This window comes from Rousettus aegyptiacus, unplaced genomic scaffold, assembly GCF_014176215.1.
Source record: "Rousettus aegyptiacus isolate mRouAeg1 unplaced genomic scaffold, mRouAeg1.p scaffold_m13_p_4, whole genome shotgun sequence".
In the NCBI taxonomy this organism is placed as follows: Eukaryota; Metazoa; Chordata; class Mammalia; order Chiroptera; family Pteropodidae; genus Rousettus; species Rousettus aegyptiacus.
Genome location: NW_023416307.1, coordinates 52,523,002 through 52,544,642, shown reverse-complemented (window position 1 = coordinate 52,544,642; position 21,641 = coordinate 52,523,002). Strand labels below are relative to the sequence as shown.

Below are 21,641 nucleotides of genomic sequence, written 5' to 3'. Positions count from 1 at the left end.
ATGGTTTTAAGATGCCTGCCTGAGCACCAGACATCGCATCTACACATTCAAGGCAGGAAGCAGCAGTGACAACTTTTATTTATTTTTTTATCAGAAAAGCAAGAACTTTCCCAGAAAATCCCTAACAGACTTCAGCCAGAATGTGTCTCTGGGCCACCCTTAGCTTCAACGGAAGTCTTTACAGTGTCCTCTAGAGTGAAAAGTTTAAGGGTGAAGAGGATTATAATGCGTTATGTGTTGGCTATCCAAAGTGTCTACCACAAACTAGAAAAACCTTAGTTAATGTGAGAGACTAAGATCCACAGAGCCGAACATTTCAAAGTTTGGGGCGTCTCAGAAAAAGACATGAACCACAAGAGCCACCTGTGGTCCCACCTTAATGTCACCCAAGTCTTCTTGTTAGAAAGAGAGGCTTTATTGGAGGAAGGGGTTCATTAAGTCCTTGGCCCAAAAATAGGCATAAAAAGGAAATGGGGGCAGGGCAGGCAACAGTTTTTACCTCTTTCAGGAATAAAAACAGAAAGCACAAGTTAAACCAACTTCTAGTTACCAGCTTCAGGAGGCAGTAGGAAACCCACATTTATAACTTTCTCACACGTGTGCTGTCCATTTAGTTTCTACAGTGATGGGAGGGTTGCTGTGCCACTTTCAGAAGAAGCTGAGACATCCTAGTATCCTCTACACCCAGTCAAGGCTCAAGCTGTTGGCAGCAACTTTAAAGAGAGGGTTAGATGGGGGGAGAGGGAAACAGACAGATCCTGAAGACTACTATAAGAAAGAGAAGAATTCCTGCAGGCTCCAGCCTGGGCCTTAAAAGTAGCTTGAAGGCTTAATTTTAAAGTCACTCATTTGTAAGAGATTCTGCAAGAGCCCAGTTACTGAAGAGCTGAGGTCCTAAGGCCGCTGCGAGACTGACCTGGGACTAGTTTGCTGCAGAATGAGCATCTAAAACAGAATGTGTCCCAGGACCTGAAGGGAGGAGTCAGCTGCAGTCAGAATCAAGTGGCTGAAGTAATGAAGCCTAACATGCACTGGAGGCAGAGAACGACTGGCCATGCTCAGTGAGCGACTCCTTTGATACCCAGTCTTTTATAACTAGCAACTCCTGCTCAAAGCCCATGTCACTTCAGGTTAACACTACCTTACTCTTCCCTTCTCTGAGGGCACTATGTCAGGAACACCCCTGATCAAAACAATCAGCTTCCTCATTCTATAATCATCTGAGGTGGCCTTGCCCTGGTGCAATACTTCCCTTTGTGTCCTTTGCTATAGTACTAATACACACTTGCAGCATGCTAGTTTACAAAACACTTTCTACGACAGCCTCTGCCTCTACCTTTCTTTCTTCAAGTTTGAGATGGAGCCAGACACTATCTAAAACCTCTCTGGAGTAGTCTTCCTTCTGTATTCACGCTGCACCAGCATGCTGCCAAAGTGTCGTTCTGGGTTAATTCCAGTCTGGTGGTAAGTGATAAAGTAGCTCTGCAGGTTGACTTTTAAGGAGCACATTCATTTTGACATATAGTTCTCATGTAATATACGATGTCAGCTATATAAATTTTCATCAATATAAAAAACAAAATAAAAATTTTACATAGAGAATGCCATACTTTAAGAATACTGCAGTCAACATTGTGAATACATTACATGCCACTGAGTTTTTTACTTTAAGATGGTTACATTTATGTTATGTGAATTTCACTTTATTAAAAACATACTGTATTACTATAAAGTGCTTTTACCATTTTATTTTTCAACTCATTTTCTTTTCACATCCCTTTAGGCCAGAAATATAGAAGCAACTGGTTGTTTCTTCTCAAATTAGAGAACCTAGGTCCTTAGAAGATATGACCTGACAACCAGAGAATGATGAGCAACAAAGAACTCCAGCATGCTGACTCCTGGGCCAGTACTTATTCTGGGAAGGTTCTAAATCAAATAACTCAAAGGAATGGCTCCCCGGTGACCTCCAAAGTCAGCAAAGGAAGCAAGGGCATCATTATGTTGTAAGGAAGCAAATTCATCTCCTCCTCCCCACGTCTGTCAGAATTGAGGAAGGAGGTCATCTCTCAGGGGCAGAGGGAGGGAGGGTGGGTATAGAGATGAGATCGATTTTGCTAAGCCATTTTTTAAAAGTTCATTTTTAATTTTTTATTTTAAGTGTAATTTCGATGTTTTATAATGTATTTGCAAAGTCGTGCAACCATTGTCACTATCTGATTTCAGAACATTTTCATCATTCCACCAAAGGAACCCTGTACCAATTAGCATTCTCTGCTCCTCCCTAGGCCCTGGCAACTAGTACTCTACCTTCTATCTCCATATGTTTGTCTATTCTGGACATTTCGCATACATGGAATCATTCAACATGTGGCCTTTTGTGTCCAGCTTCTTTCACTTAGTATGTTCATCCATGTTAAAGCATGTATCAGCACTTCAGTTCTTTTTACGGCTACTTAAACCATTTCTAAGCCCCCAGGGATTCTTCCTGTTGCTTCTTTCCTGCCAGCAGTGGGAATGGGGGACTACAGTCAGGGTCACAGAAAAGAACCCTCATCAGGGTAGTGCCCAGAGAGAAGAAACAGATCCCTCAGTACCATCACCACAATCATCTTCAGGTAAAAGATATGTCGCATCTACCAGCAAAGAGTCTTAACTAGACAGGCGAGTATCGAGCACGTAGTGCAGTGCAGCCACAGGCCATTCCAAAGCAGCGGCCCCTGCACACTCTCCAGATGAGCACCCAGCCAAACCTGGCCCTTAAACAAAGGCAAGGCCCAGTGTCATCTGGGAAGAGTGATGTGTTCAACCTCTTCTTTCTACAAGCTTTCAGAGGCCTGCTCTTGAATTGAACAGTTGACCCTTAAACAATGTAGGAGTTAGGGGCACCAACCCCCTAACAGTTGAAAACCTGCATACAATTGTATTTAGCCTTCTGTATCTGTGGACTCTCAGCTGCAAATCAAAAATACTGTTTTTGATCAATGGTTGGTTAAATCTGAAGATGCAAAACCCAGGGATAAGGAGGGCTGATTGCATATTTGTTGAAAATATCCATGTATAAATGTATCTGCACAGTTCAAACTTGTGATGTTCAAGGGTCAAATGTAGACTCATAGCGCAACCTATGAATTCCTCATCACCTCAGTTGTCTTTTGCTCAGATCCAAGCCCTCTAGCTTCTAAAGCATTTCCTGGGGTAGATCCCCATGTTTAATCCCAGGATAAATATCACCTGCACCCCCTCCCCCAACTTCCGCACACATCTCCATGTCAACTTGATGATTTGACTTTCTGGTGGTCTGAGCCAGCAGCTCACTGAAAGTCTCGCCAATTGGGCCTAACACCAGCTATTCTGACAGCTAGTCTTCACTGTTCCCATCCTCTTCACCTTTCTAGTACAAGGTGGACAAGGCATTATCGTGACCATTTGCAGAAGAAGAAATGGAGCCCTTGTAAGAGCAAGAGAATAATGCTCATTAGCGAAAGGTGACAGAACTGATAAAGGGTCTTATATCTAATCCCACCACTCTGGGTGTATCAAGTGGATACACAAGGGGGTTAGTTAACTAAACACTCCTTCCAGGGAGGAAGTGAAAGAAAATTATAGTCAGTTCTCAACTGTCCATATTTGAGGGCACATGTTTAAACCCAAGCTGTATGCTTCCTGCCACCAGCCCACATCTTCTTCTATAATCAGGTAGCACGTACCCAGCCAAAACCTACATTAACAGCAAAACATTTCAGTGTCCCTCCCCATCCCTAAGCTCTCCAACACAGAACAAAGTCAACCATAAACAAAAGAAATAGGGCAAATGGTATATATTCATTTTATATGTGGGTCCAAAACAAACCAGGTCCTCTACCAGATCCAGCCTGCTGAGGAAAAGGCTCGAGAAGGAGTGCCGACCTCCTCCCATCTCCCCCAAGCCTCCCGTCCAGCCATGCTTCTTACCCTCCCTTCAAACTTGGCAGTGGCTCCTTCTTTGACGCAGAGGTTCCTAGGGGGCAAAATGAAAGCCGGGGCCTCAGTCAGGGGCATGGAGCCAGCTCTCGAGGGATCCATACTGAAGGAGGTTTTAGAAACATGTGTCGAGGAAGCCAGCTTCACATCCCCCATGGTCTGCAAAGAGGAAGGAAGGCCAGGTCAGATGAAACAAAAAGTACAGCGCCGTTTCCCCTCAGGCAGCAGTGGGCCCAGTGTATTGATTGGGCCCCAGTGTTGTGGGTTTTACAGGGAGTGTGTACCCATTAGGTCAGGGTCTACCTGGAGCTCCTCTCTGGGAATGAGAGGCTCTGTGTCCTCCATACGCAAGGCTGCCAGGGTGAGGCCCAGCCAGCCCCAGATGCCAGCTCCCAGGGCCATGCCCCAAATCCCCATGGAGAATTTCTAGAAAAGGGGCAACTGAGGCAAGAACAGAGAAATAAAATGGTTCTCAGAGTTTTTACAATGGTATCTAAAATCAGTATTTATTAGTCATTGACTCTTCAGAATCAATATCTAAATTAGGCACTTGTAGTAGAAAGTAAAAGTTGCTTTTCCCTGAACTGTGAGACCTCACAGACTAAAGAAAAACAGGATCCATACTCCAAGAAAGAAAGTAGTTTCGGGTTAATACGGCAAGGATCTGAGGTGAAGCGAGTGAGTGTGGCTGAATGAAGGGAAAGAAGCAAGGTCTAGGGAGGACATCCTACCTCTGGGGACCAAATTGTGACAAGCATCGAAAGTCACAGAACTTCAGAGAAGAGAGTGTTTTAAGATTATCTAGGCTAATTCTTCCATTTATAATTGAGGCCCAGAGAGGGTAAGTCATTTGCCCAAAGAGAAAAAGCAAATGATGGAATCACTGGCAAGAATACCTCAGGTTCCTGACTCCTGGTCCGGGGCCCAACTGGGAACAGACAAGATGTTGATGGGGACTGGCAAGGTTAGCTGGGACAAAGGGACCTCCTCAGGATTGTGGAAGTGGCATCAGTAACAGGTATGAATCTGACTTCTTGGTTGCAAACTACAGAAATTGACTCTGGCTCTCCTATACAGAAATGGGATCTGTTAGAAAACTGGAGGTTAGGGGGAGCGCCCCAAAATCCACAGGAAAAGCTGGAGAAACAGACTTGGCAAACAGGCAGCAGTTGAGAGAAGCTGAGTGTCAGATCTCAACCAAGGTCACTGGACATCCGCAGCCATATTCGAATACATCCTAAGATTCTTGTTCCAGGTTACAAGTCCAGGTAAAAGCCTCACAAGCCAGGGATGGCTCCAGGTTGGACACCATGTCTTATCCTCTACGAAATCCATGTTGACTGGTCTATTGCAGGAATGCAAAAAACATCTGCTACACTGAAGAGGAACAGTATTCCTAGATTTTATTTTTCTGCTCACTTTCTTGGGCTCTTCAGTCACATACTTAAATCACACACTGTGAGTTGGGTAAGCTGCCACAAGTAAACAGTGGTATGTGAGGCAGGTAATTTGTTTAAATTTAAAACATCTAACAAAAATAAATTGGAGATAATATTTTGAAGTTCAAGTTAACACAACAAAAACCTAGATTTGTTTGTAATAGAGCACATCTCTGCCTGAAAAATCCAGCTTTCTCTCTCACTGATTAGCTTTGCAAACAAAATCCTTTCCAAATGATAAGACTCACAGTTTCAGTGCAGTAGGTAACAATGAAAACAAAACTTATGTAGCAGTACTACAGAGCAGGAATTATTCTAAGCACTTTATAAATATTAGCTCATTTTCTCTGTACAACACTATGAGACAGATAATCACATCATCCCCGTTTTATGGATTAGAAACCAAGGTGCAGTGAGATTAAGAAATTTGCTCAAGGTTATGGAATTTAGTAAGGGTCAGAGCTAGCTGGCACTTGAACCCAGGCATCTGGCACAAGAGCCCCTATTCTTAATCGCTGTGTCAGCTCACCTCCTGTAAGCAATCAGAGTTGGCTGGTGGGAAGGGGGCATGACGTTGGGGTAACACAGGAGAAAGTCAAGAGCTGCTACCACATATATAAAAATTAATATTTTCTCTGTCAAAATATATCACTGACAACAGTAAAAGATGGATAAGAATCTGGTATAGAATGTTTACAACAAAAACAAATGACTAGGACACTTTACATATAAGAAGAAAACTGTCTGACAGGTAAATGGGCAGAGGCTATGCCTTAGATGGTTGGTTCATAGAAGATAAAAGACCACTAAACAAATAGACGCTGCCTAGCTACAATAAGAACCCAAGAATGCAAATTAAAAATGAGCTATTATCTTTAAAAAACTAACCCAACTGACATTTAAAAAGAAAGATAACATACAATGGCAGTGAGATGTAGTGAGGTAGACACACTCATACCCACCCAAGAGAATATACATTGATACAATCTTTCTAGAAAGCAACTTGTAAAAAAAAAGTCTGAACAAAATGTCCACATTTTTTTCCAGTAGTCCTGCATTTAAAGATGTATGATTGAGAAACAATCAGAGATGCAGTCAAAATTTATATATATAAATGCTAATCACATTATTTATAGCAAAAGAAATAGAAAAATAATCCAGTTAAATAGAAACAATAAAAAAATTAAATATCTAAAGTGAGAACTGGTTAAATACAACGGAATATCAGGCAGTTATTTGAGTATATACTTAAAAGGAAAATAATGATAGGGATTTAATAATATGAAAATTTTAAACTAAAAATAAGTTTTATTATATAAAATTTCAAACATACAGAAGAGTAGAAAGGATGATAAAAGGAGCACCTCATGGCAAGAATCAGGATATATTCATTCACTCAATTAAAATATGTTTATTAAACATCTACCACGTGTCAAGCTAGGTGCTAGGGATATAGCAGTAAACAGTTATGTGTGCGTGTGATAAATGTGGTAACATGGGTAGGGAAGAAATGGGGTTCTTACATCCTGCAGAGCTACCCAGGACCATACCCGAAAGGGGACACTGGTTCCTCTGCCTTCCTCCACTGCCACTGAGGTGAGGTGACAGATACACTCTGTGCTGACAGCACAAGGAGCAGGGTGGACATGGGGGCAGGTATCACAAGGGTCAGACCCTGCCATAAATCTCCGGGCACTGCTACTTTCCAGTTGTGAGCTGGGCAAGACACGTCAACTCTTTTGGCCTCAGTCTCCTTTTCTGTAAAATGGGAATGATAATATCAACCTCACAAGATTGAAGGTAAGATTTGAATGAGAGTGCATATAAAACACATAGCACAGCATAAAAGGGGTTAATAAGTAGTATCTGTCAACATCATCATCCAGCTCCCAAAGGAAAACCAGTTTCCTCACCTTACAAGATTTAGACCCTTTTTACCAAGGACAACAAGACCCTCACGCCAGCCCAATTATCTTCAAGGCAAGGGTAGCTGAGTGAGATTACTGCATAACAGTGGTAGGAGGTGGATGGCAGAACTCTGTGAAAAGGTGGGAAAGAAGGACTTGTCGGGTCCTTTCTGGCAGCACCATTTAATGGGCAGGGTGTGTGCCTGTGACATTGTTCTGGGCACTAATCTCATTTGGTCGCCATAATCTTGCTAGGCAGTTCTGACTATGCTCCTTCTACAAATGAAGACACCAGGGCTCAGAAAGCCAATTATACTTGCCTTGGGGTCATATAACTCAGAAGAAACCAAAGGTAGTCTGATTGCAGTCATACCCTGTGGACTTCCTGTACGGCCCTATGACCCAGATGAGACATTTCCTGCTATTCCTGGTAGAGGCAGATGCCGTAGGCAGGGTCTATTGTAGAGAGAAATATGAGGAGTTGCAGAGAGGAAGGCAGGGGGCAGGGAACGCACCTCCCCTTCTGCTCTCAGGCCTGGCTTTGGAAAACACAAGTCTCTTCCACCTCTGCTTTCTGGGGAGCTGGAAACTAGGAGGAGTGACATCAGGCCTAGGACCCTCTCTACAAATCCTCTTGATCTAAGACCTTCTGAGATCCATCCAAACCTCTTGAAAGCCCCGGATACTATCATCAAGAAGGTCTGGCTTTACGGTTAGAAACAGAATAAGCAAGTCCAGATAGCCATAAACATCCAGTCCCCTGCAAGGCGGTTGTAGAGGGCAGGTATTTAACTATCATACAAGCAGGACTAGAGCCCAGTCCTAAGTGGCCAGACATACCAAACAGCTCCACTCAGCTCATCACCCTGCCCACTGCCATCAGCAACATAAACAGATTCTGTCCACACTGCCAATTAATGGTTACTGACATATTTATAATGCTCTACCAAAAGGAAAAAAGAAAGAAAGAGTAAAAGAAAAGAAGAAGGAAGGAAGGAAGGAAGGAACGAAGGAAGGAAGGAAGGAAGGGAGGGAAAGAAAGAGAGAGAGAAGAAAGAAAGAAAGAAAGAAAGAAAGAAAGAAAGAAAGAAAGAAAGAAAGAAAGAAAGAAGAAAAGAAAAAAATCAAACCAAACCATCCTTGTTCCCTCCTAATCTCTTGTATAGCCTGGTGACCACATTCCCACTGAGCACACCAGAGGGCTGAGGAACTTCCACAAACATTTTTTCAGCAGAGCAGGGCTCAGCAGTGGCTGGATTCAAACATACCAAATAGGGGAGTTCATTCAATGCCACTTACACCCAAATCAAAGGCCAGAGAAGTAAGAAGAGAAAAAAATGGAAGAGAGGGTCAAAAAGAGCAGGGGTCTGAGAGCTGGAAGAAGCCTTCCTATCCCCAACACACACACACACACACACACACACACACACACACACACACACACACAATGCTTGGGCCAAGGCTCACCTCCAAATAAGGTTTCTACACGTAAAAAAATGTATTAATCATTCAAAGCAGCACTAAATTAATTTGACTTTAATTTGATCAAAAGCACTTTAAATTGTGTCTTGAACCCAAAAAGGAATGCTTACAATTATGGCCCAAACAGAGTGCAACTCTGAGGCAAAAAAGACTCAGAAAAAAATTAAAAATCAGAAATCAAATTTGGCAGAACAAGTTTAGAGAAACCAGCTGTCCCCTTCCCTATACAAAGTGCATACATTTTAAATGATCCAGTCTTTAAGCACCTGATCCCTCAGTAAAGCATCCTGGAAATACCATGCCTTCCCTACAGGAAAGGGCTCCTGGCAGGCTCTGCACTGGAAGCCTGGCTGTCAGCAGTGAACCCAACAACCAGCCACAGCACAGGTCAGAGGCAACAAACCACCCAGGTGCAAACACCCCAGGCAATGACAGTTTAGCTCTCCCCACCTAATCCTCTCTCTGCAGTCCTCTCAAATCCTGACAAATTTCCTAATCGCCTAATCCCTCGGTGGCTGCTCCTCAACTGTGAGCTGTGCCAGGCTGACTTGCTGTGACACACAGGAGCAAAGAGGGGGGCAGGGCCGCACACCAGAGAACGGACATGCCTTACCGTGGCAGCTCTCACATGAGTCGAGACGCCTGGGTAGCCACACTTTACCACTGTACTGCAGAGATTCCTGTCCAAGGTCCTTCAAAGAAAGAAGAAAGGGAAGGAGAGACAGGGACGCCACAGAGCCCAGAGCCAGGCTGAAAAAATGAGGGTTTGACTTTGCTCGCAGATGTTGCAACTTGCCTTCCGCTGGGCAGCCAGCTTCACCCGGTCAGGGAGATCTGTTGTTCTAATCCGCCCAACTGGGGTGACCTTTGAAACCCCTGGCTGCCAGCTGCAGAGGCTGTCAATGGAGTCCCGGGGAAACCAAGGGTGGAAGCTCATGGGTTTTTACAGAGCTGCAGATTCCAATCTGAGTGTGGAGCAAAGGAAGGATGCTGTCAAGCAGAGAGCTGAACTTGGCACACCCTCAACTCCACATCTGGCCTGGAACACTACTCACCCCTTGGCACATGTAGCCTAGGATCACCATCCAGGTCTTGTGGGACATTTGTGTCCTGAGACCCAGCTTCATTCTCCTTAAACTGAGGAAGCCCCATTTGTGATCCCTTGAGTGGGAGGCAAGCCCAGAGAGCAGATGGATGGGGGAACTCCAGGCTGCAACTGTCTTAAGGAATCTGGGCTGAGATTTGAACTAACCTCCACAGAGTGTGTTCACATCATGCACAGGATCCAATAGCGCTGGTCCTGACCCCTCGCGAGCCTCAGGAGTAGTCCTTGGAGCATACTTCTAAAATGTGGTAGTAAGGTATGCCAAGCCCAGTAACTCCCTTCCAGGGGTCAGAATAATTTCCATCATTCCAGAGGAATCTCTCATGCAACTCACACCTTGGGACAGGGCACACTTTGAGAACTGTTGCTTTAGCCCATTCCCCTACTCTCCCTGTCATCTGCTTTCACTTCTGTCCTCCTTAAAATATGTAAGCGGGAAGAGAAAATTGGTTTTATAGGAGTAATGGTGTGCAGCTTTGAGGGAGGGGTGGGGAAGAGGGTGAATCAACACCTAATTTGATTCCATCTTTTCTTCCAAAGAGAATGGTTGAACAAATGTGGACCAGAGAGATTTGAAGCCTGAGATAGACTTCGATGAAAAGAACACCGTTAAGTCAATTAAGTCCTTGGCTAAAACTGAATATACACCTCAGATTCTGGAAGAGCTTGCAGATGGTAGATATTTTGAATATTTTAGTGGCTAATAAGGAAGAAATAAATCCAAAAAACAATGCTGTTCATCACTGAGGAATGGAGATGAATCTGAATCTAAGTCTTCCTAGATGGAGGTCTCTGGTAGTGGGCAACGAAACTGGAAAGTCATTTTAAATTGGATGGAACCGAGGATAATGATTTGGATAAAATCATGAAAGGTGTATTTATCAAACCTGTGGGTTACACTAAGCAAGTGGGAACAGCTAACATGCTGGATATTAAACAGACGACTGAAAGATCAGCAAAAGGGACCAGAGCTCGAGAAGATGTTTAAAAGCACAAATCTAAAGTTCCCATACTTATGCTCAAAAACAAAAACTTAACAACTGCTCAACTACAAAATGGATGATTAGACACACTCATCAAAGACTTCTGGCCCCAACAACATTGGGCCGGGTCCCATGTTTGAAACATGTACCAAAGCCCTTATGCTGCGTCCGTCGCACACATCATAGTTGGCAGGCATGTAGTTTGTTGGTTATATGATTAACCCCTGTCTCCCCCACTGGAACACAAGCTCCACTAAGTCACAGGTCCTGTGTGTTTTACTCACTACCATATCCCAATGCCTAGAATACTGAGGAGCACCTAGTAAATTCTCAAAAGATATTTGTGGAACATATTAATGAATAGATATCTGGGCTAAAAAAAAATTGTTTTAAAAACCATAAAAATCATTTCCAAACTATGACACCACTTAATTTTGTTAGATAGGGAACCTTGTGAATGTTAGAAAGAAGACATAAGGAAAGCAGTGGGTGAACAAGTCACAACGATATCTACTATCCCTCTGGGGCATACAGGTATTTGGTTCTAGAGGCATGGGTGCCAGTCTAGCTATAACGTGGCGTGTAACTCGTGCGTCCTTTCTATTCTTTGCTTCTCAGTCTTCCTGTGTATAAAATGTGCTTAACAATGCTCTGCCCTGGCCATACTCTGTTTCCTGCTGGCATCCTTGAGCAACTCAGTCCAGGTCCCTAGGTTCCCAAGTGAAATCATCTGAAGCCAGCCTGCTCTGTCCCCCACAGCTGAGTTCTTCCCTGAGTACCAGGCAGCCTCGCCCTCTCCATGGCTTCATGGGCCTTTTCTCTTGGAAAACACATTAAAGGAGGGGCTGGGCTTCTGCAGGCAGATGAGCTGCCCACGTCAGCCAGGCCACATTGGCAGAGCAGCAGACTGTGGGTGGGAGAAGCACGTCTGCTCAGCGACACAACCCTGAGTGCCCACATCTTTGGCAGAAAGTTATTTTTAAATTTCCTCAAAAGGGACACATACGCATAGATCAAATCAAATAAACACACCCAACCGCACACACAGTGTGAACGAGAGAGGCCTGGTTCCCTGGAGCAGCTTTCTTCCTGTTGGGGTTCTTGCTTAATTTGAGATTTAACAAGAACAGGCTGAGAGAAGATTTCTGCAATAAAAGTCACATGCAAAGAGAAAGCAAAGCCAGAAACCCTGATTATAATTAAATCAGAAAAATGCACAATCTAGCAATAATCCTAAAGTTCACTAATTTCATTATCAAGTATCAACCCTGTAGAAGGAAATTTGGGGTCACAAGTGTATATATCTACATCCCTTCCTCAAACACCAGGCCTCCTTCCTCCAGTCTTCTAAGCCATACCTACTGTGCCTAGTTTTTTAAGCTCTATGAGGTGACTCCCGAGTCCTCAGGTCAGGGCAGCGAGGAACAGCCTGCTCTGCTGTCAGAAGCTGTGTTCTATTCTGCTAAACTATGCTGCCTGAGGTAAGTGACCATCTCTGAAAGTCTTAGCTGCTAATCTGTAAAATGGGGCTGCTATTAATATCACCCACCCATCCACCATCTATAAGGTGGCTATGAGGATCAGCAGTGTGCATGAAAAGCAGCCCCATTCCAGTCACTGGCACAGAATAAGTACTCAATCCATCACAGCTGATGTTAATGTTGCCACTTTAAGATTTCTGTCAGCTCAGAGGAGAGAAGCTGCATTGGCTGAGGAGCAGGCCAGCACAGGAGAAATCGGAAGGCAGTACCAGAGGGTAAAACAGCACAGAAGAGTCAGCGATTCTAGTGCTTACTATGGCTGCACCCCAACCTGCTGTGTGACCTTAAGAAAGTCACTTCCCTTCTCTAGTGTCCTCTATATGGCCTGAAGGGCCTCTCTGGACCTTTCTTGCCCTAGTGCCCCTTTGTCTACAGAACTGCTGCCAGCTCTCCATAGGACCCCTGGGCAGGTAATAAAGTGTCCAACAAGGGGGAGACAAGCCCAGAGCTGGAACGAGATGCTGGGGGACACCAGGGAGGAGGTAAAGCTCTCCTACCACAGACTTCTGCTCAGGGCGGGGGGCACCATACAGGGTTTCACAAGCCTGGCAGCCAAATCAGGCAGGCGTACCTGGTCCTCAACACACAACTGTGAGACCCCAGGATAGGCCATGAAGATGCTGAAGACTGGACCAGTGCTAGTAGCAGGCATCCATGCAGTTACTCTAGGTTCTCAGCCCTCTGGGCAGCCCCTAGGTCTGCTTACAGAGGGCCTGGGGCTGAAAGAGCTGAGGGGAAACTCTGGGGGGAAAAAAAGAGAAAAAGAGACAACCAATAATAGCTACTGTTTCGTGAGCACTTACTATGTGCCAGACATCGAAGTAAGTATTTGAAGTAACTTGCCTCATTTAATCCCTTAGCAGAGGAGCAAATATTAATAGCAAAATTAATGGAGAGTATCATTCAGTAAATGGAATACATTCATTTTCTTTCTACTATTTCATCCTTCCTCTCCCTCCCCCAGTTATTTAGAAATACGAGTCTTGGGAAAAGGGGAGCAGGTGGGAGGGCTAGCAAGTGGGTTTGGGCAGCCCATAGGGTATGGGTATGCTGTTGTGTCAGAGGGTTGAGGAGAGTTCTAGAAATGGGAGAGAGAGGGAGTCTGTGCCATGATCTGCCCTGCCCCTGCCCTCCAAGTCTTTAGAGAAGCCTAGGAAAGCTTTGAAAAAGAAGGCCCAGGAAAGAAGGGAGCCTCATGATTCTGCTGATCACACCATGCCCTGAAAGGGACTCTGAGCAGTTTCTCTAGCTCCAGATTGAAATATCCCACCCCTTCTGAGCCATCTGAAGCACACACTGCCCCTCTGCTTTTTAGGTGGAAGCTCACCCTATGTTGACGAAATGAAAGGACAAGCCTAGAGGTTCCTGTGCTGGAAGACCCCTTAGATTCTGAGAACACAGATGCAGGTGAACTGTGAGCGAAGCTCACATAAGCCTGGCTATGGAACATGGTCCCTGCTTCTCTCCACACGGTTTAGGGGAGATACCAGCTTCCTGTGGCTTGTTTCTTCTGGGAAAACATTAGCTTTGTGGCTAGACTAATGCCTGGATGATTTGAGGAGAGGGAAGAGGAAGACAATTCTGTGGGAGTCCTGCCTTTCCACGTGAGAGCCTCAGGCACTGGGCTGGAGAGATGTCTTCCAAAGAAAGGGGGAGCAGGAAGCACCTGACTAGGAGCTGTTGCAGAGATGTGGAATGCTGATAAGAACAGTTCCTTCTGGACCTCCTGGGCCCAAGGCAGTTGCCCACACCACCTGGCTTTAGCATGTCATGGCTCACTCAAGCTTCCCTTAATGAGAGGCCTGAAGATACTTCATTTGCAAATCCTCCCCTCTGTGACACAGCACAGGAAAACAAGTAACAGCTCACCTGATTTATTTACTCCTACAGGCTCCTGAATTTGAAATGTGAGTTTGTAGTTGTTTTCTAATTACTCCTACCAACACGATCTGTTCCTCTGGCTAAAGCCAAAGGCCTGGCAAATAATGTTATAAATTTCTAGTTTCCTTCTTCTCTTGGTCAGCACTGAGATAAGAGAGCAGGTCCACACAGAAGGGGAATAAGGTGGGAGTCTCTAATCTGCTGGAAGAGGGGTGTTTTTAATGCAATTTTCCCAGGAGAATTTTTCTCATGCAATTTTCCCAGGTGTGATTTTCAGGTTGGTCACCTCAGCTAGACAAAGAGAGGGAACCAATCCCTACTTTAGGGTCAAGCCCAGAGCTGGAGTAACCACCAGTCCTAGGACACTAATGACAATATATTGACAATCTAAGACTAAATTAGGTGGTGATGGCCAGCCTGTGGACTCCAATGAAAGATTCAATCACAGCCTTTGTAGATAGACATGCCTGAATATAAACCTGCCTCTGCCACTTACTATCCAGATGACCTTGGGTGATATACTTAATCTCTCTAAACCTCAATTTTCCTAACTGTAAATCTGCTTTGCATGGCTCTGTGGAGATTAGAGGCAATTGAAGTATCTAACACAAAGCAGTCACTCAGAATATCCAATACATTGCAACTATAATATGAATTTCTAACAATGCCTGGCATATAGCAAGCATTCAATAAATGGCAACTCTCTGATAACAGTCAATTGTGCTGAAGAATTAGAAGTATCACATTTCACTTAGATATTTTAGTTCATTTAAATATTGCTACAAATATTGCCCTATCACAAAGAGTAGATTACTAATTCACTCTCTTTTGTTGACTTCTTTTTATCAGTTACTTGTCATTGGCTAGACAATATGCATTGCTCTCACCTTCCCAAATTATTAATGTTAGCATAATGGAATATAGCTTGATCATAGAATGTGGGGGCTGGAAGGGAACGGAAATCATCTAGTCCAACCTCCTTATTTTACACATGGGCCCAGAGTGGACCTATGTATCCTCCAAAATGGGGGACAGGGATCACTGAAGTTTGCAAGGCACAAAGAAAGGTCCACAATCATCTGAGCAGGTAAGCCCTGCAGCAGGAAACTGAGTTGGGTTGGGCAGATGGTGCTGTACATCTAAGAGCAAGGGAACTCATCTGGGAAAGCAACCGGCCAAGGGGCGTTTTCAGAGATCTTCATCAAACTAATTGAGACTAAGCTGTGGAAGGCCTAGGATAGCAATCAATGCTCTTAGAGAATGCTACCAAAAGGGCTTTTATTTAAAAATTAACATGGAGCTACTGATAACTTATGAAATGTTTATATTGAGATATGTTATAATCCCATTTTATTATGGCAAATCTGAGGCTCAAAAACCAAGTCAATTAGAATCCAATCCTTCTTACTCCAAATCCTGGCTTAATTTGGTAACATATGCAGGAAGGATTTAGCAAGATATGTGCAATATAATTATATTAATACCATGCCCAACAGGAAACTTCCAGCATAACAACAGTTTAATCTTCCCTTAGATTTACTGAAATGGTATCTGATGGGTACATGGGTACAAATTTGACTAATGTAGTCAACTCCTAGGCCAGGGAAAGCCCCTTATATTTGTCCTAACAAATGGATGACTTCATTTCAATCATTCGAGCCTAAGGGGAAGGCCATGCATACTGGCTGGCTAATCTCTAGCAAATTTCTGCAGGCCCACGACCACCATCAGTAGATACACCTCTCCCTCTACACAGAGATGCTCTTCTTCCCATTCACAAGCCAGAAATCTCTGTTCTTCCCCAAAGCTTGCTGCTCTTCTCCAGGCTCCCCTCAACTCTCCTCCCACTGGCTGGCACAACCCCACACCTCAGCCTTGCGTGCTCTATCAGAATTGATGGGAGGATGTCTTGGCTGTGTGACAAGCCCTATGTTTCCACATGTAGTTCACCCCTTGCCCTCACCTTCCTTCCCATGATATAAGGGCCTAGTCCCAGGGCAGCCTCCAGCTGTGGATGAGAAACAATGGCTTAGTGTTTCCTGGAACTTACCTGGGGTGGTGGAAGGCTGCCAACCCAAACCAGCCAGGTTTATCAGCCCAAAGCCCAAAAGTCAAGCTCAGACACAGCCCTGCTCCCTCTTAGCTTCTTCATTCTTCACTTCAAAGGGCTGCATCCCTTTTGCTTGTTGCACCCCTGCCTAGCACTCTCCAGTCCCATTAGGAGAAGGGCACATGGGAGCCTGCCTCTCCAAGGTTCCTTCAGTATTCTTGGGTACCGCCCTCAGGTCCTTTGCAGAGGAGACTAACTCACCATAGAAATATGGAATATCAGGGCTGGAAGGGGCCTAAGCAATGATATAATCCCACCTCCATCCCCAGAGGGGTGTAACTATGTGTTCTTTGGGGATACTTGAGGCCACCTCATCCCGGAACATCAACTATACTCAAAGATTTGGGAGAAGCATTTTAATATTAAAGTTAATGCATTCACATTATTGTATAGAATGACAGCTGGATAGAACTATGAGTAGATTTTACAACTATAGGACATCGAAAGAATGCTATGCTTTCTGCAAGCTGCTTTAGGCTACACTTCAAGCCCCTACCCCCAAAATGTACTTCTTCCTCCACCTCCCTTGGGGATGGCAAAGTCAGAGAAGCACTGGTCCTATTCAACCCTCCTGTTTCACAGAAAGGAAACCTCAGTTCCAGACGAATGAAATGACTGTGAACCACAATATATACTGTTGCTAATAAAAACAACCCATTTATTGACTGCTTACTGGGGGCCAGATACTACACTGGGAGATTTTACCTATGTTAACTTTCCTTTGCAAAGCAATTCTATAAGATAGGTATTATTTTTATTTGAAAAATGAAGAAAAGACTCAGAAGTTGAGCAATATAGCCAAGGTCACAGAGCTAACAATAATAGCGACTTCTTATCAGCTAGATTTGAACCCAGGTCTCTGACTCCAACATTCAGACCCTTGGGAACAACATCACACTATCAGAGATGCCACAGGGAGGAGCTGGGATTGGGTCAGAGACCAAGGTCCTGATGTTTTACCCTGGTCTGTCACTACATTACACACAGCCACAGAACCTGTGTTAAGGGGGCCTTAGCTCACCTTCACAGTCTATAGATATGAAAAGCTGAGGCCCAAATTGAAGGACCAAGCTGAATTTCAGGGACAGAATCTGCTAACAGTGGGTCCTGGGGAAGTGTCCTAACCTCTTTGGGATTAGAAAACCCCCTTGGATAGGTCAATTTATAATCTGATGTATACATCCAGTCAGCCTCTGTAAGCCCTACCACCTGTGGGTGCCCTCACAAATTTTGGTTTGCAGACAGCAGCTCAAACAAGCTACCTTTAACCTCTTGCCAGGTAGCTGGACAGGGGTGCGAAGAAAACTCATTTAACAATTGTTAGTCGCTTCTGGTTCTGAAGTTATTACCTAGTCTGCCAGTAATTAGCTAAGATTTGTACTCCAGGAAGCAGAACATATACAGTAGTAGCCAAAAGCCAGAACCACAAGCATACACATCCCTCTTAGCAAGGGAATTCCAGAAGTTCATTCATCCTGTGGTTTGCATCCATAAGAATCTTCTTCTAGATCCCAACTTCCTAGGCTACTGATGTTTATTAAAAGTATCTACTCCACGGCTAGACAAAAGCATGCTGAGAAGATGCAACTCCCTCTTTACTATTTAGAATATTTACATTATCCTTGGTTTCCATTTTGATCATGTAGGCCAATCAAGCCAGGTTTATCAAGTTTGTCTTCCCAGCAGAGCAGGAAGAACTCAGCCTAAGGATCAGAATGCACAGACTGTCCATATACCTATCGCTGTGTGTTTACTGAACACCTACAACGACCACTGCAAGCATAAATAAGGCGAGAGGTTAAACAGAGTGTGGTGAACATCGTATCTTCCCAATACAATGACATTAGCGCTGTAGAAAGAGTGGGGATGCACACCTTACTTCTGGACCTCACTCTGCCAGTCATCTCCATTTGCTCCCATGATCTCCCTCCCTTATATCTTATTGCTCTCCCACACCTGCCCCTACTTTTCCTTTCCAGTTGAAGTGGCCACTCTCTGGGCGAAGAGTTCAACTGCAGCCCTTCAGTGCCACAAGTGAATAGGTCATCCTTGGGTCTGAAGCCTGGACCTCTGGGCCCCAATTTCGGGCCTGGGCGAGCACTGTTATCAGCAGGAACACAGTAAAAGGTGACTGACCTTCTGGAGAGAGGAACCTGTGCTCAGAAGTGTTAGTTCAACTGGCTCCCAATGGGTAGGAGAGAGCACTTATCCCTCCCAATCCTCTCTGAGAAACAGAGGGTCACTTGCACATGGAGGAAAGATTCTCCCCACAGGAGGCACCATCAGCTGCCAGAGAGGGAAGTGCAGGCTGATGCAGGCCAGTAGGAAGATCAGTGGGCCACCCTCGACAATGGGCCAGGGGAGCACAGACCTTGAGGAAAGGGGACTTAGAATCTTCTTAAAGAGGCCAGATTAGAGAAGAAAACAATAGAAACCCAGGGACCAGAAAAGTGAGATTGGAAATAAAACAGCTTCTGGAGCACTGGCCTGTTCAGAGGCCCTTAAACCCTTCATGTTTTTCCACTCCTGAACCAAGCAATTCTGCACCCTGCTCAGGACACACAGCCAACACAAAAGCAGCGGTCCATTTTCTGGCATTCAGCCCCAGAGGGTTGTGTGGTCTCAGTATTTATTGGGTGTTTAATGTTCTCTCTCTCCCACAGTAACAAAGATGGTATGGGACTCTGAGGAAAAGTTTGTTGTTTATCATCACTGCAAAGCTGTAAAATGGCCATTCTAGTTGTTAGAACTTTTTCTTCTAGGCGATGTAGGTAAGCTTCTATCCAGTGGGCACAGCTGCCAATCAGCAAGGCCTCTCCAGGTGCGGGTGATTAGACCAGAAAAGGAATACTGAATGTGCTTATCTCTACCAACTATGTCTATTAAATTAATAATGCGCTTCTAATTACTAATCTCTATTTCTAACTGCTATGTAACATTTAACAAAATGCTATCATCTGGAGCTTTTATTACTAATGCTTAATGTAAGGAATCAGTTTTACTCTCACTCTGGTTTTTTAATCGTTACCTGATATGGGACTTTTCTTAGAGAAAGCAGTCCCCTGGGACTTTCTAGAGTCTGGGGTTTGATGGGGGGTGATTCAGGACATTACACTGAAGAACTTGTGCCATCGACTCTGCTTACCCCACACCTACTAGTCAGGGCTGGGTTCTGTCTCCCTAATGGCATGGTCCTTCTCAGATTCTGTCCATCTCAGGTGAAAAACTGGACCTCACTACTGACAGCTCCTGTGGTATGAATATGATGAAATGAAGGAAAGGTCAGAACTGTCTTGAATACACCATTCAGTTTAAGCTTTCACAATGGTACTCAACCCCATCCCCGTTGCCCATTAAAAGGTTCTTTCCCCACTGGACCACAATGGGAAGTGCAATTTGGCATGAATGCATACTTGCGCTGGTGTCCTCCCTCGGCTCCAAGGTTCCTGGCAAGTCTGCGTATGGCCTGGCCTCCAAAGCAGAAGGCTCTCTCTTAAGTGAGGTAACGCTTGTCTCTTTATGTCTTAACTAGAGAGTCAAAACAGTATCCAGGGGCCTGAAGGCAATTTCTTGCTTCAGTCCTGGAAAAGCCAAAGAGAGCCTACTCTCACACTCACTACCTATTACCCTCAACCAAATAGGACAAAATGTCTACAAAAAGTCTAGATATCTCTTCATCACTTTGGTAATCCTGGAAAAACTTATCTGTTTGCTCAGGTGTAGAATGAGCTGTATCTGCCTGGCTTCTCTGTTGACTGGAACCCCCTCCAAGCTGAGACTATTAGGATACACTGCCTAAAGAAGGTCCTCTGCCTCCTCTCTCCCAGTCCCATTGTGTCCAAACAGGCATCAGAGTCAGACCAATCCTCCCATGGGCACAATCACACCCTTCTTTTCTTGAAGCTGAATCTGAGCTCAGCTCCCAGGCTGACTCACAGATGATCAACTTGGTGGGCTATTCAGTAACATGGTTCCCAACAGGCCAGTCTTGACAGAATGAACAAAACATAGGGGAGACACCAAGAAGTAAACAGAGCCAACCCAGGCCAAGTCCCTATCTGCTTAAAGTTACCATCTTTCACCATTTGAATTTATTTCTACATTAACCATATGTGGGCTTTTCTATTAAAAGTCAAGAACTTCTCTAGGGAGAAATGCCCCCAGGCAATGGTCTTCAACTTTTTTGGCACCAGAGGCTGGTGCTCCTATGAGATTCTAAGGCCTGATGATCTGAGGTGGAGCTCAGGTGGTGATGCTAGCGCTGAGGAGAAGCTGCAAATACAGATGAAGCTTTGCTCCCTGGCCCACCACTCACCTCCTGCTGTGCAGCCCAGTTCCTCATAGGCCACAGACCTGTACCAGTCCCTAGTCCAGGGGTTGGACCTCTGTTCCCAGGCACACAAATAGGGAAAAGGCTTAGCTGGCAAGTTGTCTACTTTTGCTGCTTATGCTTATTAAAAATGGTAATGGTTATGTACTGGATTTGTGGGATAGGTGAGGAAAGATGCAAGGAAAAGAGAAGCTTTCAAGTTAGAGTGAAATATGAACTCTAGCCACATGCTGGGGTAACTTTGGCATAACCACTTGGATTATCCTATAACTAACTGAGAAGCAGAGATACATTCACATTTGTACCTGGGTCACTTCTCTATCAGTCTAGGCCTACCTCAACAATAGAGAATCTTAATTCACCAGCTCTTAAGTGCTACAGATAACCAGCAGGGCAAATGCCCTCAACCTAGAATGTCTTCCTCCTCCCTTTTCAATAACTAGTGTGACCACATGACATATTATCCAAACCAGGACTCCTGAGAATGATGAAGGGCCCTATTAATATTTATGCTGGGACTGTCCAGAGGAACCAGGATGTATATATGGTCACCCTAATCATTTCCACAGTCTCCCTAAGTCTAGACATAAGATGTGACTTCAAAGATGTATTCCCTGGCCACATTCACCCTATTCTGGCCAAGCATGTGCTTCACATGCCCTCGGTCCAGGGAACTGTTATGTTACTTCACACACTGGGTTATATCTGGACATGTTCTCATGTGTAGCCTTGCTCCTTTTCTAAACAGTGTCTTGGTTGCTGATTCTTTGCATGAACTTTGAACTCACGCCAGTTCCCTTGTTCCGTCCTCTTTTGTCATTGTTTATAAACAATATTTACTTAAAGTTTGGTTTGTTATGAAGATTACAAATGAATTTTTTTCCTAACATAAATACTATC

At 44.5% G+C, this 21,641-nt stretch overlaps 1 protein-coding gene across 3 annotated transcripts in view; it reads right to left on the bottom strand.

Annotated features, from left to right (window-relative positions):
• The window catches only part of MYLK (myosin light chain kinase), a 239,956-nt gene that overhangs the window by 153,047 nt on the left and 65,268 nt on the right, over positions 1 to 21,641 (bottom strand). The window contains exons 1-2 of one of the 3 annotated variants that reach the window (XM_016159352.2): positions 9,405 to 9,628; positions 3,955 to 4,122 (exon numbers count right to left, since the gene is read on the bottom strand). In XM_016159352.2, the coding sequence (XP_016014838.2) occupies positions 3,955 to 4,119 (165 nt within the window). In that variant the 5' untranslated portion in view covers positions 4,120 to 4,122; positions 9,405 to 9,628. Of the gene's footprint in view, positions 1 to 3,954; positions 4,123 to 4,859; positions 5,044 to 9,404; positions 9,629 to 21,641 lie in introns of those variants that run through there. The other 2 variants (XM_016159353.2, XM_016159354.2) reach the window with 2 other exon arrangements.